General features: G+C 47.4%; 3 protein-coding genes and 1 non-coding gene across 11 annotated transcripts in view; 1 reads left to right on the top strand and 3 right to left on the bottom strand.

Annotated features, from left to right (window-relative positions):
• Positions 1-387, bottom strand: part of RBM10 (RNA binding motif protein 10) — a 43,457-nt gene extending 43,070 nt beyond the window's left edge. For 3 of the 7 annotated variants that reach the window (XM_055266874.1, XM_063634395.1, XM_063634396.1), the window contains exon 1: positions 104-236. Coding sequence is in view for 4 of the 7 variants with exons in the window: in XM_055266873.2 (XP_055122848.1) it covers positions 73-142 (70 nt within the window). In the remaining 3 variants the exon portion in view is untranslated. Of the gene's footprint in view, positions 1-72 lie in introns of all 7 variants that reach the window. The other 4 variants (XM_055266875.2, XM_055266876.2, XM_055266873.2 and 1 more) reach the window with 3 other exon arrangements.
• Positions 1-16,070, bottom strand: part of LOC129475042 (zinc finger protein 674-like) — a 981,285-nt gene that overhangs the window by 281,034 nt on the left and 684,181 nt on the right.
• On the top strand, positions 743-3,379 carry NDUFB11 (NADH:ubiquinone oxidoreductase subunit B11). 2 transcript variants are annotated; one of them, XM_055266913.2, is made up of 3 exons: positions 743-1,116; positions 2,851-2,981; positions 3,155-3,379. In XM_055266913.2, exons 1-3 carry the CDS (start codon positions 910-912, stop codon positions 3,276-3,278), a joined length of 462 nt encoding a protein of 153 aa, XP_055122888.1. In that variant the 5' UTR covers positions 743-909; the 3' UTR covers positions 3,279-3,379. The 2 variants fall into 2 exon arrangements, with proteins under 2 accessions (XP_055122888.1, XP_055122887.1); XM_055266912.2 differs by having other exon boundaries at positions 2,851-3,011.
• On the bottom strand, positions 12,964-13,119 carry LOC129476644 (U12 minor spliceosomal RNA). Its single transcript, XR_008655052.1, has one exon. It is a non-coding gene; the product is annotated as a U12 minor spliceosomal RNA (small nuclear RNA).

The following is a 16,070-nucleotide window of genomic DNA, read 5'->3' as shown; positions in this document are numbered from 1 at the left end:
CGTTCCGCGCATCTCCCCCGACCCGAAGTCCGCCCTCGCGCCTCCTCTACGTCCCCGCCCCGGGCCCCTTACCTCCGCCCCCACGACCAGCGTCGACGCTCACCTTCTCGGCCCGGGCTGTCAAGGGAGGGCTCCCAGACATCACCTCGGCCCGCCGCCACCTCCTCCAACTCTCCCAGCTCAGCCGGAGCCGGAGCGCGCAACAACCAAGTCCGAGACTGCAGGCAGATCGGGGGGAGGGGAGAAGCGCCAAGCGCGCTGCCCTCCCAGGGAAACTCACTGCCGCCTACTCCCAGCCGGCCACAGTCACCAGCTCAAAATGGCGACGACGAGAAGGGAGTCAGCGCTCCGACCACCATCCACCTACTAAGGAAGCGCGCTCTGGCCGGCCCCGGCGATTGGTCACCGCCCGCCAGGGGACAGCCCTGGCCTCCTCTGATTGGCAAGCGCTGGCCACCTCCCCACACCCCGTCCGAACGTTCCCCTAGTGGAGAAAAGGAGTAGCTATTGGCCAATCCGGCAGGGCCCGCTTTTTAGAAGCTTGATTTCCTTTGAAGATGAAAGACTAGCGGAAGCTCCGCCTCTTTCCCCAATGGGCGAGGGAACTCTGGGCGATTGGCTGGGAACTGTATCCACCCAAATGTCACCGATTTCTTCCTATCCAGGAAATGAGCAGACCCATCAATAAGAAATTTCTCAGCCTGGCCGAAAATGGTTGGCCCCACGAAGCCACGACAACTGGAGGCAAAGAGGGTTGCTCAACGCCCCGCTTCATTGGAAAACAAAATCCGATCTGGGACCTATATAACGTGGCGGAGGCGGAGCGATAATTGTCGCGCTCGCACCCACTGCAGCTGCGCACAGTCGCATTTCCGTCCCCGCCTCTGAGACCCTGCAGCACCATCTGTCATGGCGGCTGGGCTGTTTGGTTTGAGCGCTCGCCGTCTTTTGGCGACAGCGGCGACGCGAGGGCTCCCGGCCGCCCGCGTCCGCTGGGAATCTAGCTTCTCCAGGACTGTGGTAGCCCCATCCGCTGTGGCGGGAAAGCGGCCCCCGGAACCGACCACACAGTGGCAAGAGGACCAAGAACCCGAGGACGAAAACTTGTATGAGAAGGTGAGAGGCGGAGGGGTAGGGGGGGACGGAATCCCGAAGGGGTCAGTCCGAGATCGGCAGATGGGGCGCTGTAGAGGACGTTCTTAGGCAGTAGAGGACTGCGCGGCAGGCGAAAGCCTAGAAGACTTGGGAATTTTGCCTACCTTGTGTTCCTCCTTTGTCTCTCGGTATCTTCGTTCCAGGGCCAGAGGCAGGATTGGTTTTATTTTGCAGACAGAAATCACACCTCAAGTGGACAGAGCTCAAAACACGTTAGAAGCAGTATAGTACAACAACGATAATACTAAACACCGATATGGCACTTGCTCGTTGCCGTCTCCTTTTTTTTTTTTTATAGGGACGAGATCTCGCTATGTTGCCCAGGCTGGTCTCGAACTCCTGGCTCAAGCGATCCTCCCGTCTCGGCCTCCCAAGGTGCTGGGATTACAGGCATGAGCCACCGCTCCAGGCCCTGTGTTCTAAACACTTGACGTGCATTAGCTCATCTTATTCTCAAAACAAACCCCATTTCGAGGTGGGCTCTATTATTATACTCATCCTACAGATGAGGAAACTGAGGCACGGAGATGTTAAGTGGATTGCCCTAGCTCACATAACTGAATACATGGTGGAGGTGGAACTGGTATTTGAATTTAGGGCTGCCAGGTCTGCTGTGCTGTATTAATAGCAGACGCTGTGAAATCAGGCAGCACTGACGGTTACCCACCCATGTGATCTTGGTAGCATAAACCCTTGGTGCCTCAGTTTCTTTGTCTGTAAGATGAGAACAGTAATAGGACACCTTCTAAAAAATAGGACACCTTCTAAAAAATAGGACATCCCACCTGCCTCATGTAATTAAATGAGTAAAAATGGTCAGAACAGCAGCTGGCACTTTGTAAGTATGTACTCAGCACTAGAATGTGTTTATTATTGCAGTATTTCACCTCACTGAGATGTTGTGAGGTGTTTCTACGTGAAAAGACTGGCACATAATAAGTACTTCATCAATACTAACCTCTGGTTAAGGGGCTTGGATATATAGGATGCTTGTTCATTCTGTAAATATGTATTGAGGGCCTGCTGTATGCCAGGCTCAGTTCAGGGCCCTGGGGATACAGCAGTGTGGAAATCAGACAAAGCCCATGCTCTCATAGAGCTTACATGATAGTGGGGGAGACAGAAAATAAACAGTAAAATATTAGAAAACAATAATACAAAGTAGTATAATAGATAATATAACGTGAGAATGTATGATATACAGAGAATGGGGAAGGTATGCTACTTAGGTAAACATAGGCTAGAAAGAGACACAGAAGGAAGAGAGGATGTGAAGACAAAGTTAAGCAAGATAAGTGGATAGAGAATGACTTGGGTGTAGGGGGCTATTTCATTAGGTTGAGCTATAAGAAATTGCCAGTATTCAACCATTTGTGACCTATAAAAATAGCAGTTTCCTATGCTTCAACTTTGAAAGGCAAGGTAACTAGGGAGTGCCTCCTGAAGGAAGTGGTTATGAATCCAAAACCTTGAATGAGGAGACAGATCCAGCCATGACTAGAGCTGGAAGAAAGGCTTTCCAGGCAGAGAGAGCAGCAAGTGCAGTGGCCCTGCAGTAGGAAGGAGCTTGACATATCCCAAGAATGGAAACAGAGGAATTTAGTGAGAGGGGCACATGGAGACCAAGTTATGCGGGGCCAGAATAAGGCTTTGTGGAGCAGCAGCAAGCCCTCATCGACCTCTATTTCTCCACAGAACCCAGACTGCCATGGTTATGACAAGGACCCCGTTTTGGACGTCTGGAACATGCGACTTATCTTCTTCTTTGGCGTCTCCATCATCCTGGTCCTTGGCAGCACCTTTGTGGCCTATCTGCCTGACTACAGGTGCATGGGGTGTCCAAGAGCGTGGGATGGGTAGGAGACAGAGGCAGGGATGGAGGTTGAAGGGGACTCTGCCAAGAGTCTTGTTCCTGCACCATTGGGAATGGGGAGCTGAGATGAGGGATTGGTATCAATTGAGGCTCCCTCATGTCTGCCCCTGCTATTTGCACTGCCAGGATGAAAGAGTGGTCCCGCCGCGAAGCTGAGAGGCTTGTGAAATACCGAGAGGCCAATGGCCTTCCCATCATGGAATCCAACTGCTTCGACCCGAGCAAGATCCAGCTGCCAGAGGATGAGTGACCAGTTGCTAAGTGGGGCTCAAGAAGCACCACCTTCCCCACCCCCTGCCTGCCATTCTGACCTCTTCTCAGAGTACCTAATTAAAGGGGCTAAAAGTCTGACTTGCCAGTGTTGATTGTGTTGTGAAGGGGATATGGGGTGGGGGTGTCAAAAGCTTTAAAAGGGCTGCTGCAGCCTTCCCTGGGTGTTCTGGCTATATATTGCTGTGTAGCAAACACCTTAAAACTTAGTGGCTTAAAACCACAATTCAGTCTTCTCTTTCATGGCCCTGTGGGTTGACTGGGCTCAGTAAGGTGGCTCTTCTTGGGGTCTCAGGTAGTTGTAGTTAGATGGTAGCTGGGACTGGAGTCATCTAAAGAAGGCTCAACTGGGCTGGGTGTCTAAGATGGCTTCTTCACTCACATGTCTGGCACTTCAGTCCTCTTCCATATGGCCTCTCTCCAGCAGAACAGCCTTGACTTTTTTTTTTTTTTTTTTGAGACGGAGCCTTGCTCTGTCACCCAGGCTAGAGTGCAGTGGCACGATCTCTGCTCACTGCAACCTCCGCCTCCTGGGTTCAAGTGATTCTCCTGCCTCAGCCTCCAGAGTAGCTGGGACTACAGGTGCCCGCCACCGTACCTAGCTAATTTTTGTATTTTTAGTAGAGGCAGGGTTTCACCATGTTGGCCAGGATGGTCTCGATCTCCTGACCTCGTGATCCGCCCGCCTCGGCCTCCCAAAGTGCTGGGATTAGAGGCATGAGCCACTGTGCCGGGCCTTTTTTTTTTTTTAAGAAGGAGTTTCGCTCTTGTCACCCAGGCTGGAATGCAGTGGCACAATCTCGGCTCACTGCAACCCCCGCCTCCCAGGTTCAAGCAATTCTCCTGCCTCAGCCTCCCGAGTAGCTGGGATTACAGGCGCCTGCCCCATGCCCAGCTAATTTTTCTATTTTTAGTAGAGATGGGGTTTCACCATGTTGGCCAGGCTGGTTTCGAACTCCTGACCTTAGGTCATCCATTTGCCTCGGTCTCCGAAAGTGCTGGGATTACAGGCATGAGCCACTGTGCCCAGCCTAACTTCAGCTTCTTAACATGATGGCTTGGGGCTCCTCTGGATGACAGCGTGGCACATGGGAAGAAATTGTTGGCATCTATCTTTAGAGCCAGACCACCTCACTGGGACCTCCTACGTTTGAAGAGAAGCCAAGAAGACCAGGGATTAAGGTGGAGGGTGAGTGCAGGGCTTTCTGTTGCTAAGGGTGGGTGTTTTGTCTCCCCTCCCTGTCCTCTCTGCTTCTCCCTGGGCTTTGGGGTTTGCCCCTGTCCTGTGTGTTGGTGAGTCTGGATGCCTGTATTCCCTTCTGCCCCAAATCTGGATGACTTGTAGCTCAAGATATGCATCTGTGTGTGTGTATGTGTGTGCACGTGTGTCTGTTTCTCTCCTCACCCCCTTTCCTTTCTGTCTTTCTATGTCTGGAAATCAAGAAGTCTTTCCTCCCTTACTTTCTTCCTCTGTGGAAATAGGCTGTCTCCTTGCACCAGGGTTGCTGTCTCTCAGTCTGGCAGATGGAGTAGGAGACTTGTTCTGGCCCTGGCTAAGTTTGTTTCTTTCAAAAGCATCTCTGTTAAGTGTGGGCTTCCCTTCACCCTCCTGGCATTTCTTCCTTCCACAGCTCCCACATCCAAATCACCACCTCATATATTCATTGCTACCATCTCTGTGCTTGTCCCTGCCTGGGGCTTTGGAGGGTGTGGGAGCCTCCAGCCACTGGCTACAGGAAGAAAATCTGGCTTGCCAAATTCACCACTAGAGGCAATGCCCTACTTCTAGCTACCGGGTCTCAGGAGAGCCCAAATCCACTTACATGTGGCTGAGGCGGGAGCCATATCTGCATGAGCCTTCCTGCAAGTGAGGAAGACCCTGAGGACTTCCCCTGCCCCAGCGCTGCTTTGTGGGGCTAGTCTCCCAACTCGAGTGTACCCCAAAGCAGAGAGTACTAATGTGTAAAGGAAGCACTCTCTACCCTCCCCCCTGCAGTTAGTGGGACTACGGAAGTGAAAGGGGCATGTTACCCCAGCCACCAAGTACCTGGGTATATTGGAGCAATAGCCCCTATAATAAGCCTCAGCCTGGTGCCTAGAGAGCACATGCTCTCCACTCACCACCCACCAGGATGTAAATTCCAGAAGGGCAGGTATTCACATATGTTCTGTTCACTTAGAGCAGTGACTGGCATGGTATGTGCTTGATAAACATTTGGTATTGATACCTCCTGTGTAGGTGACATCCCATACCCATCCTTGCCTTCTGGCTTACCCCTCTGAGGATGAACACTTCTCATTCCCCTCTGCTCTGCCTCATCAAGCTCCAGGGCTCTCCAGAAGCCTCCATTCTGGTCAAACAAAAGGCTGCACTTAGACTTAATCCTAAAATCCAAGCCCTGGCCCCATTCTGACAATACTACCTTCCCCTCCCTCATCATGGCCCAGCCACACTGACTGATTCTTTATAAATCATTGAATTAAAATAGACATGCAGAAAAGTGCACAAAGCTCATTTGCTTTTTATAAATTGGGCACACCCATATGACCAGCACTCAGGTCAAGAAACATACTTTGAGAGGCAGAGGCAGACTGATGTCTTGAGCTTGGGAGTTTGAGACTAGCCTGGGCAACATGGTGAAACCTCGTCTCTACAAAAAATACAAAAATTAGCGAGGCATGATGGTCTCAGCTACTAAGGGCGCTGAGGTGGGAGGATCGCTTGAGCCTAAGAGGCAGAGGTTGCAGTGAGCCGAGATCACACCGTGCCACTGCACTCCAGCCTGGGCCACAGAGCGAGACCTTGTCTCAAAAACAAAAAGACAAACAAAAATCACAACATGGCAAACCCCAGAAGCTCCCTTCAGGTCTTCCCTCTTCCCCACCAAAGGTAGCCACTCTCCTGACTTCTAACAATGTCAGGTTACTTTGGTCTGGTTTTGTGTCCAGTTTCTTTCATTCTGTATGTTTGTGAGACTGATCAACATCGTCACATACATGAGTAGTTTGTTCATCCTCATTGCTGTATTCTATTTCATTGTATGACCAGACCAGACTTTAGCCATTCTGACGTTGCTGAGCATTTGAGTTGTTTTATATTTGGGGCTATTAAGAATTTTTTTTTCTTTTGAGACAGAGTCTTGCTCTGTCACTCAGGCTGGAGTGCAGTGGTGTGATCTTGGCTCACTGCAACCTCCACCTCCCTGGGTTCGAGTGATTCTCATGCCTCAGCCTCCCGAGTAGCTGGAGTTATAGGCGTGAGCCACCAGACCCAGCTAATTTTTGTATTTTTAGTAGATACAGGGTTTCACCAGGTTGGCCAAGCTGGTCTCGAACCCCTGACCTTAAGTGATTCACCTGCCTTGGCCTCCCAAAGTGCTGGGATTACAAGCATGAGCCACCACGCCTGGCTAAGAATAATTCTGTGAACATTTTTTTTTTTTTTTTTTTTTTTTTTGAGACAGAGTCTCGCTCTGTCGCCCAGGCTGGAGTGCAGTGGCGCAATCTCGGCTCACTGCAAGCTCCGCCTCCCGGGTTCACGCCATTCTCCTGCCTCAGCCTCTCCGAGCAGCTGGGACTACAGGCGCCCGCCACCACGCCCGGCTAATTTTTTTGTATTTTTAGTAGAGACGGGGTTTCACCATGGTCTCGATCTCCTGACCTTGTGATCCACCCGCCTCGGCCTCCCAAAGTGCTGGGATTACAAGCGTGAGCCACCGCGCCCGGCCTAATTCTGTGAACATTTTTGTACACATCTTTTGATAGACATATATACTCATTTCTTGGGTATATAACCTAGGAATGGAATTGCTAAGTCATGCCAATTTTCCAATCTACACTTTCCCAGAGGTGACTCCCCATCATTCGGCATTTCCCATCTTTTTCACTGCAGCCATTCTGGCGGATGACCGACCTTTTTTTTTTTCTTTTCTTGAGACAGGGTCTCACTCTGTTGCCCAGGCTGGAATGCAGTGGCACGATCTCGGCTCACTGCAACCTCCTTCTCCCAGGTTCAAACAATTCTCCTGCTTCAGCCTCCTGAGTAGCTGGAACTACAGGCACCCACCACCACGCCCGGCTAATTTTGTTTGTATTTTTTTTAGTAGAGACAGGGTTTCACCATGTTGGCCAGGCTGGGGATGACTGACCTTTTAAGCACCACATTGGGATGAAGAGGGAGGGAGTGCCTACTGAGTGCCAAGCTCCAACAGTGTGCCAGGCACTGGCGGATATTAGGGTCCCTGCCCTTAGGAATTTCCCAGGATGAGGGCAGAGGCTGGTGTGAGTGATCAGAGACCTTAACACAATGTTTGCACCTTACTGTTCGACCCCAGGGACCTTTGAACTTTCATATTTTGGATGCAACTTTGTTCTGCCAACATAACGGATACCAGCCTCCTTTATCCTTCAATCTAATAGGACATTACCCAGAAAATAAAAACAGAACATCTTACCAGATTCACAGTGACTATTACCAATAAACATAAGCACCACAGAATAAACTGACAGCAGCCAAAACTGTGAACCTGAAATTGCGTTGAGGGAAAATTGATGGAAGTTTTCGATGTTCTCAACAAAATGTGGACCTGCAAATTTTGATCCTGAAATATTAGACTCAATGGAAACTGTCCACAAATAAAGCTCAGAATGACAGGAGGTATTCATTCAACAAATATTTATTGAAGTGCCTACAGGGTCCTAGGCACTGTTCCTGTTGTTTTGTTTTTATTTTTGTTTTGAGATAGAGTCTTGCTGTGTTGGTCAGGCTGGAGTGCAGTGGCGTGACTATGGCTCACTGCAGCCTGGACCCTGGACTCAAGCAATCCTCCTGCCCAGGCACTGTTACAGGCAAAGGGGATACAGCAGGGAACAAAAGATTTAAAAATGCCCGCCTTAATGGAGCCTGTATTCCAGCTGGGAGAGACAGAAAATAAACAGCACAATTTGTGTATTATATGTATGTAAGGAAGTGATAAGTATGGATTAAGTTAAAAATAAATCCAGGGGCTGGGTGTGGTGGCTCATGCCTGTAATCCCAGCACTTTGGTAGGCTGAGGTGGGCAGATCACTTGAGGCCAGGAGCCTGAGGCCAGCCTGGGCAACTGGGCTGGGCATGGTGTCACATGCCTGTAATTCCAGCTACTCAGAAGGCTGAGGTGGAGAATCGCTGGAGCCCGGGAGGCGAAGGTTGCAGTGAGCTGAGATCGGGCCACTGCACTCCAGCCTGGGTGACCGAGCAAGACCCTATCCCAAAAATAAATAAATAAATCTGATAAGGGGGGTGTCAGGGAGTTGGGGGGAGGGGAGAACCTGAATTTAAATAGGGTAGTCAGCAAAGGTGATTACTTGAAGGAAAAAAATGTGAAAGAAGCCAGAAATGAACTACACAGATGCAAGAGCATTTCTGGCAGAAGGAACAATCAGTACCAAGTTCCAGAAGCAAGAATGTATGTGCCTGAGATGGTCAAGGAGCAGCCTGAGGCCAAGGAGCTATCTGAGGGAAACTGTTACTGCTTGAATTTGACACAGATAAGAGAATCAATGTATGGATTGAATCATTGTTGTAAAAATTAACCAGAAAATGATCACAATGAAAATAACTTCAGAGAAATGAAAACAGCCAAAATTGGTTTTGGGTTAACTGCACCACTGTATGGCATTGATCAAGGAATTAAATTGGCTCAGGAGAATTCACTCCGGTTCAAAGTTGCTCAGTAAAAATTCACCTGAGTTGAGTTGGTCTAATTCCAATTTTTTTTTTTTTTTTGAGACAGAGTCTTGCTCTGTCACCAGGCTGGAGTGCAGTGGCGCAATCTCGGCTCACTGCAATCTCTGCCTCCCAGGTTCAAGCGATTCTCCTGCCTCAGTCTCCCGAGTAGCTGGGACTACAGGTGCGCGCCACCACATCCAGCTAATTTTTGTATTTTTAGTAGAGACAGTTTCACCATGTTGGCCAGGATGGTCTTGATCTCTTGACTTTGTGATCTGCTCGCCTCAGCCTCCTAAAGTGTTGTGATTACAGGTGTAAGCCACCGCCCCGGCCTTTTTTTTTTTTTTTTTTTTTGAGATGGAGTCTCGCTCTGTTGCCCAGGCTGGAGTACAGTGGCATGATCTTGGCTCACTGCAACCTCCACCTCCCGAGTTCAAGCGATTCTTGTGCCTCAGCTGCCAGAGTAGCTGGGACTACAGTTGTTCACTACCATGCCTGGCTAATTTTTTGTATTTTTAGTAGGGACAGGGTTTTACCATGTTGCCCAGGCTGGTCTCAAACTCCTGGGCTCAAGCGATCCACCTGCCTTGGCCTCCCAAAGTGCTGGGATTACAGGTGTGAGCCACCGCGACCAGCCTTAATTCCAATTAAATTAAATTAAATTAATTAATTAATTTTTGAGACAGAGTCTCACTCTGTCGTCCCAGCTGGAGTACAGTGGTGTGATCTTTGCTTACTGCAACCTCTGCCTTCTGGGTCCAAGTAATTCTCGTGCTTCAGCCTCCCAAGTAGCTGGGACTACAGTTGAGCACCATCACGCCGGGCTAATTTTTGTAATTTTAGTAGAAACGGGGTTTCACCATGTTGGCCAGGCTGGTCTAAAACTCCTGACCTCAAGTGATCCACCCGCCTCAGCCTCCCAAAGAGCTGGGATTACAGGCATGAGCCACCGCGCCTGGCCTGATTCCAATTTTAAATGTTAGTATTCGTAAGCAGAGCCAATACTTTAGAGGTCAAGTACATGTGAGTCAGAGGGGTGAATCCAGGGCCAGTTGAAGGCACAGGATCCAGGCAAAGCAGCTGGGAATCAACAACCATTACCTATACATAAGTGTGAAGAAGGATTCATTTGTTCATTCAATCATTTATTCATTCATCTCACAAATATTGATCAAGTGCCTACTATGTAACAGGGATACAGCAGTGAATAAAACAGGCAAAAATTCCTGCCCTCTTGGAGCTTCCTTCCAGTGTGGGGGACAGATAATAAATTTAAAGAACAATTAACAATTTGGAGTAATGATAATAGCTAAATAAGTAAAATACAGGCTGGGCACCATGGCTCATGCCTGTAATCCCAGAACTTTGGGAGGCTGAGGGGTGCAGACCCCTTGAGCTCAGGAGTTCAAGACCAGGCTGAGCAACATGGCGAGACCCTCATTTCTTTAAAAATACAAAAAATTAGCCAAGCATGGTGGCATGTGCCTGTGGTCCCAGCTACTCGGGAGGCTGAGGTGGGAGGATCGCAGAGGTCTAGGCTGCAGTGAGCCGAGATTGTGCCACTGCACTCCAGCCTGGGCGACACAGTGAGACCCTGCCTCAAAAAAAAAAAAAAAAAGTAAAATATATGATAGTGATATATGTTGAGGAGAAAAATGAAGCAGGGAAGAATATAGTATTTGTGTATATGTGTTTGTATGTGCGCACATACCTGTAGCCCTAGCTACTGAGACAGGAAGATCCCTTGAGCCCAGGATGTCAAGGCTGCAGTCAGCTATGATCCCTGCCACTGTATTCCACCCTGGGCAACAGAGAAAGACCCCCATCTCTAAAAAAAAAAAAAATTAAATTTAAAAATGACGTTTGATGAAGATCTGAGGGAAGTGTCTAATTGAAGAGAGAACTTTGAAAGAAAACTTTCAAGACAGTCTAACACAGGGGTTAGGGGAACATCCCCTGGAGCCATACTGCCTTGGTTCAAATCCCAGCTTCCTCCATACTAAATGTGTGACCTCATACTCCTATTTTCCCCCTCTGTAAACTGGGGCTAATGATATTAACTACCTCGTAAGGATATCGAGAGGATTAATCTGAGTGCTTACAACATTGTTTGACACAGATTAGCTGTTTATAAACACTGGCTGGCTGAATGAATTAATTTTCATATTAATACAGTAATCATGGAAGTTTTTAAATAAAAAAAAACTTATTCAAAAATGAGATTGTGGGACAATGGTTTGGGGAACGTTCAAATTGTGGACCCCAAGATGGAGGGTGGTTTTGGAACCCTGGCAGTCACTACTTCGAAGTTTTGGCTCTGTTATTGAAGGTGGTGGGGCAGGATATGGTGGCTCATGCCTGTAATTCCAGCACTTTGATAGGCCAAGGCAGATAGATTGATTGAACTCAGGAGTTCGAGACCAGCCTGGGCAACGTGGCAAAACCTCGTCTCTGAAAATTTAAAAAATTACCCAGGTGGTAGCGCACACCTGTGGTTCCAGCTACTTGGGAAGCTGAGGTGGAAGGATTGCTTGGGCCCGGGAATTCGAGGCTGCAGTGAGCCGTGATTGTGCCACTGTACTCCAGCCTGGGCGACAGAGTGAGACCCTGTCTCAAAAAAAAAAAAAAAAGGTGGTATATATTTACTTATTTATTTAGCTATTATCATTACCCCAAATTATTATTTGTTCTTTTAAAAAAAGTTTTTTTTTGGTCATGTGTGGTGGCTCACACCTGTAATCCCAGTACTTTGGGAGGGCAAGGCGGGTGGATCACCTGAGATCGGGAGTTCAAGACCAGCCTGACCAACGTGGAGAAACACCGTCTCTACTAAAAATAGAAAAAATTAGCCAGGTGTGGTGGCACATGCCTGTAATGCTAGCTACTTGGGAGGCCTGAGGCAGGAGAATTGCTTGAATCCAGGAGGTGGAGGTTGTAGTGAGCTGAGATCGTGCCATTGCACTCCAGCCTGGGCAACAAGAACGAAACTCTAAACAAGACTAATCCATAGTCTTGTTATGTTCCCCAGGCTGGTCTGGAACTCCTGGGCTCAAGGAGTCCCCCTGCCTTGGCCTCCCAAAGTGCTGGGATTACAGGTGAGAGCCACTGTGCCCAGCCAGTCTTGTCTTTTTATTTTCTTTCCAACTCCTTCATCTCCTTCAAGTCGTTGGTAAACATCAACTTCTCAAAGTGGACTTTCCTTATTTAAAATTCCAATCCCCTTTTATTACTCACTCTCCAAATGTTTTCCTTGCATATCACACACAAACTGCATTAGGCATGGTGTTCTTTTAGTTATGGTCATGGTACTGGGAAATTTTTTATTTTTTTATTTTTGAGACAGGGTCTTGCTCTGTCACCCAGGCTGGAGGGTAGTGGCACAATCTCAGCTCACTGCAACCTCTGCTTATGGGGTTCAAGTGATTCTCATGTCTCAGCCTCCCAAGCAGCTGGGATTACAGGTGTGTGCCATGACACCCAGCTGATTTTTGTATTTTTAGTAGAAACCAGGTTTCACCATGCTGGTCAGGCTGGTCTGGAACTCCTGACCTCAAGTGATCCGCCCACCTCGGCCTCCCAAAATGCCAGGATTACAGGTGTGAGCCACCGCACCCGGCCGCAGTCTACTTTTTTTTTTTTTTTTGAGACGGAGTCTCACTCTGTTGCCCAGGCTGGAGTGCAGTGGCGCAATCTCGGCTCACTGCAAGCTCTGCCTCCTGGGTTCACACCATTCTCCTGCCTCAGCCTCCTGAGTAGCTGGGACTACAGGCGCCCGCCACCACGCCTGGCTAATTTCTTTTTGTATTTTTAGTAGAGACGGGGTTTCACCGTGTTAGCCAGATGGTTTCGATCTCCTGACCTCGTGATCCGCCCTCCTCAGCCTCCCAAAGTGATGGGATTACAGGTGTGAGCCACCGCGCCCAGCCCCCAGTCTACTTTTTAGGTGTAAAGGTGTCAGGCAGATCGCGACTCCTAGGCATCCTGCAAAGTAGGCTGGTCACCTTAGGGGCGACCTTTACCAGCTCAAAAATTCGTCTCACATTAGCAGTGAGGATTCGGGCGTCACCCCGAATAACAATTGTTATTTTCCTTACTCATAAGTTTAAGACATGGTACTGGGAATTAAAAAAAATAAATTAGGTTATTTTAGTGAGAGAGAAAGAGCGAGAGAGAGAGAGAGAGAGAGAAGAGGAGGAGGAAGAAAGGAAGGAAAGAAACTATTATATTCTTTTTTTAAAAATCATTATATTCTAAATGAAGTAACTCAGGAATGGAAAAGCAAACATCGTATGTTCTCACTTTTTTGTTTTGTTTTGTTTTTTGAGATGGAGTTTCGCTTCGTCGTCCAGTCTGGAGTGCAGTGGCGTGATCTCGGTTCACTGCAACCTTTGCCTCCCGGATTTAAGCGACTCTCCTGCCTCAGCCTCCCGAGTAGCTGGGATTACAGGTGTGTACCACTAGGCCCGGCTAATTTTTGTATTTTTAGTAGAGACAGGGTTTCGCCATGTTGGTCAGGCTGGTCTGGAACTCCTGACCTCAATTGATCCACCCGCCTCAACCTCCCAAAGTGCTGGGATTACAGGCGTGAGCCACCGTGTCTGCCCTGTTCTCACTTACAAGTAGGAGCTAAACTATGAGGACCCAAAGGCATAAGAATAATACAATGGGCTCTGGGGACTGGGGGGAGGGGGTGGGAAAGGGGTGAGGGGTAAAAAACTCTACATCGGATGATGGGTGCACCAAAATCTCAGAAATCACCACTAAAGGACTTTTTCATGTAACCAAACACCACCTGTTCCCCCAAAACTACTGAAATAATAATAATAAAATAAAAATAAATTTTAAAAACCCCTAAACCCACTAAGATAAGGCAGGACTGGTGGGTTGGGGCCAGATCACACAGGGGTTTGACATGTGTGTGTTTAGAAATTTATTTATTTTTAGAGATGGGTTCTTGCTATATTGCCCAGGTTGGACTTGAATTCCTGGGCTCAAGCAATCCTCCCACCTAAGCCCCCCGAGAAGCTGGGACTATAGGTGCATGCCACCATACCCAGCTTAGAAATATATTGAAATTTTATGAATCAAAAGCCTTGATGCACCAAGAGTTTATCCAGAGTAGGGTGTGGAACTTGGGAAGGGTTTATAGCAGGAAAGTGACCACAGCATGAGCCCAGCTAGACCATGCACCAAGCGGCCTTGGGCAAGTCATTTATTCTCTCAGAACCTGTTTCTTCTTGTAGAAAAGGGTGATCATGTTGATCCCTAACTCACAGGGTGGCTGGGAGCCTTAAACAAGGCCATAACAGCAGTAAGTTCTGCCATGTATTCAGAGCTAACTATATGTCCTAATCACTTTACATGTATTATTGCCCCCATTTTAGAAAACAAAAAACACCATTCTGGTGCAGTCCTTAAGACGGCTTGAGTTCAAATCCCATCTCTGCTACTTATGGATGTTTCCCTATCTGTAGTATGAGGAGAATAAATGTGTCTATTTGTGAGGATTAAATGAGACAATACATGAAGGGCATTTAGAATGACAAATAAAAAGAAAAAAAAGAGAAAAAAATAACACATGATCGGCATTTAGAATTATTCCTGGTACATACAAGCAGTCAATAAATGTTAGACATCGAATCTTCCCTGTGCAAAATTGCTCACAATTTTCTCACAAACCAGGTGGAGAAAAAGAAAGAGACAATCCCACTTCTATGCAATGCATGATGAATATTACTGGCAGATATAATCAACACAAAATTACACAGTACTTAACTGAATCTCTTAACAGTTTCTATCTTACTTTCATTGATGGTTATTATTAATAATTAGTAATAACCATTAATTATAAGATATTCCCCACCAGGCCTTAGTATTCTGGGGATATATAAAGCAAGGTTTTTAAAATGAAATAATTAATGAATAAAGTACTCTACAGATTATCAATAGGTCCAAAGCATCATAAATGTATGTCTCCAGACCTGTTAACACCAGAGGAATAAATTTTCTTGTAATTTTAATTTAAAAAGCCAGAAACTCAGGATCTAGAAGAATTTGCTTTAAAAATAAGTAAGGCCAGGCACGGTGGCTCACGCCTGTCATCCCAGCACTTTGGGAGGCCGAGGCGGGCGGATCATGAGGTCAGGAGTCCGAGACGAGCCTGGCCAACATAGCGAAACCCAATCTCTACTAAAAATACAAAAATCAGCCAGGCATGGTGGTGCGTGCCTGTAGTCCCAGCTACTCGGGAGGCCGAGGCAGGAGAATCGCTTGAACCCGGGAGGTGGAGGTTGTGGTGAGCTGAGATCGTGCCACTGCACTCCAGCCTGGGCAACAGAGCGAGACTCCGTCTCAAAATTAATTAATGAATTAATTAAAAGCCAGTAGCAATAAAATTTGTTTAATTATACAATTTTTAAGAATATGAAATAAAAAAACAGCAAAATTAAACTTCGAAGATAAAAACTAAGTGAAAAAAAGAAACCGAAAATTAAAAAGCCAAAATATTAAAAACAAAGGTACATAACCTTCGCACCTTTCCAAACTAGGATTCGTACAGATGCCACCTAAATGAAAAACACTCTTTGCTCGCTTTTCCCAGCCTCTGCCTCTGCCAAGACTCTTAAGTCATAACGACTTCTGGGCCACCATTGTCCTCATCTAGAATCCGCTTTCTCCCTTTTCCAAAAAATTCCACTAGCCCTACAAACGTGGCCTCTTTGGGAAAGCTTTCATTTTGGAAAAAAAAAAAAAAAAAAGCGGGGGTGGGGGCCAGAAGAGTCGGTCTGGGATCTGACCTTGAAAAAGGCTTTTGATTTATCAAATTTAAATATATTTAAAACAATCACACGCACACATATGGTAACATTTCTATACCAGGATTCATTCCGGAGGTGGGGGGCGGTCTGGATAAAAGCCACTACCAAAGCGCTATAGGAGAAAACCAAATCATCAGCGCGTTCAATCAATCTTAGTGTTTTGAACCCGCCTCCAGATTGTTTTCCTGAATTGTGGCTGCGCAGAGACTCCGGGGTGGGATGAGAACCAAGACTGCCCCACTGC

Source organism: Symphalangus syndactylus, chromosome X (assembly GCF_028878055.3).
Source record: "Symphalangus syndactylus isolate Jambi chromosome X, NHGRI_mSymSyn1-v2.1_pri, whole genome shotgun sequence".
Taxonomy (NCBI): domain Eukaryota; kingdom Metazoa; phylum Chordata; class Mammalia; order Primates; family Hylobatidae; genus Symphalangus; species Symphalangus syndactylus.
The sequence above is the reverse complement of the archived record's forward strand: the minus strand, read 5'-3'. Positions and strand labels throughout refer to the sequence as shown.

Coding starts and splice junctions, on each gene's coding strand:
- NDUFB11 (XM_055266912.2), top strand. CDS start 910: ATGGCGGCTGGGCTGTTTGGTTTGAGCGCTCGCCGTCTTTTGGCGACA. Junction 1,117..2,850: donor ACGAAAACTTGTATGAGAAG/GTGAGAGGCGGA, acceptor ATTTCTCCACAG/AACCCAGACTGCCATGGTTA. Junction 3,012..3,154: donor TGTCCAAGAGCGTGGGATGG/GTAGGAGACAGA, acceptor TTGCACTGCCAG/GATGAAAGAGTGGTCCCGCC.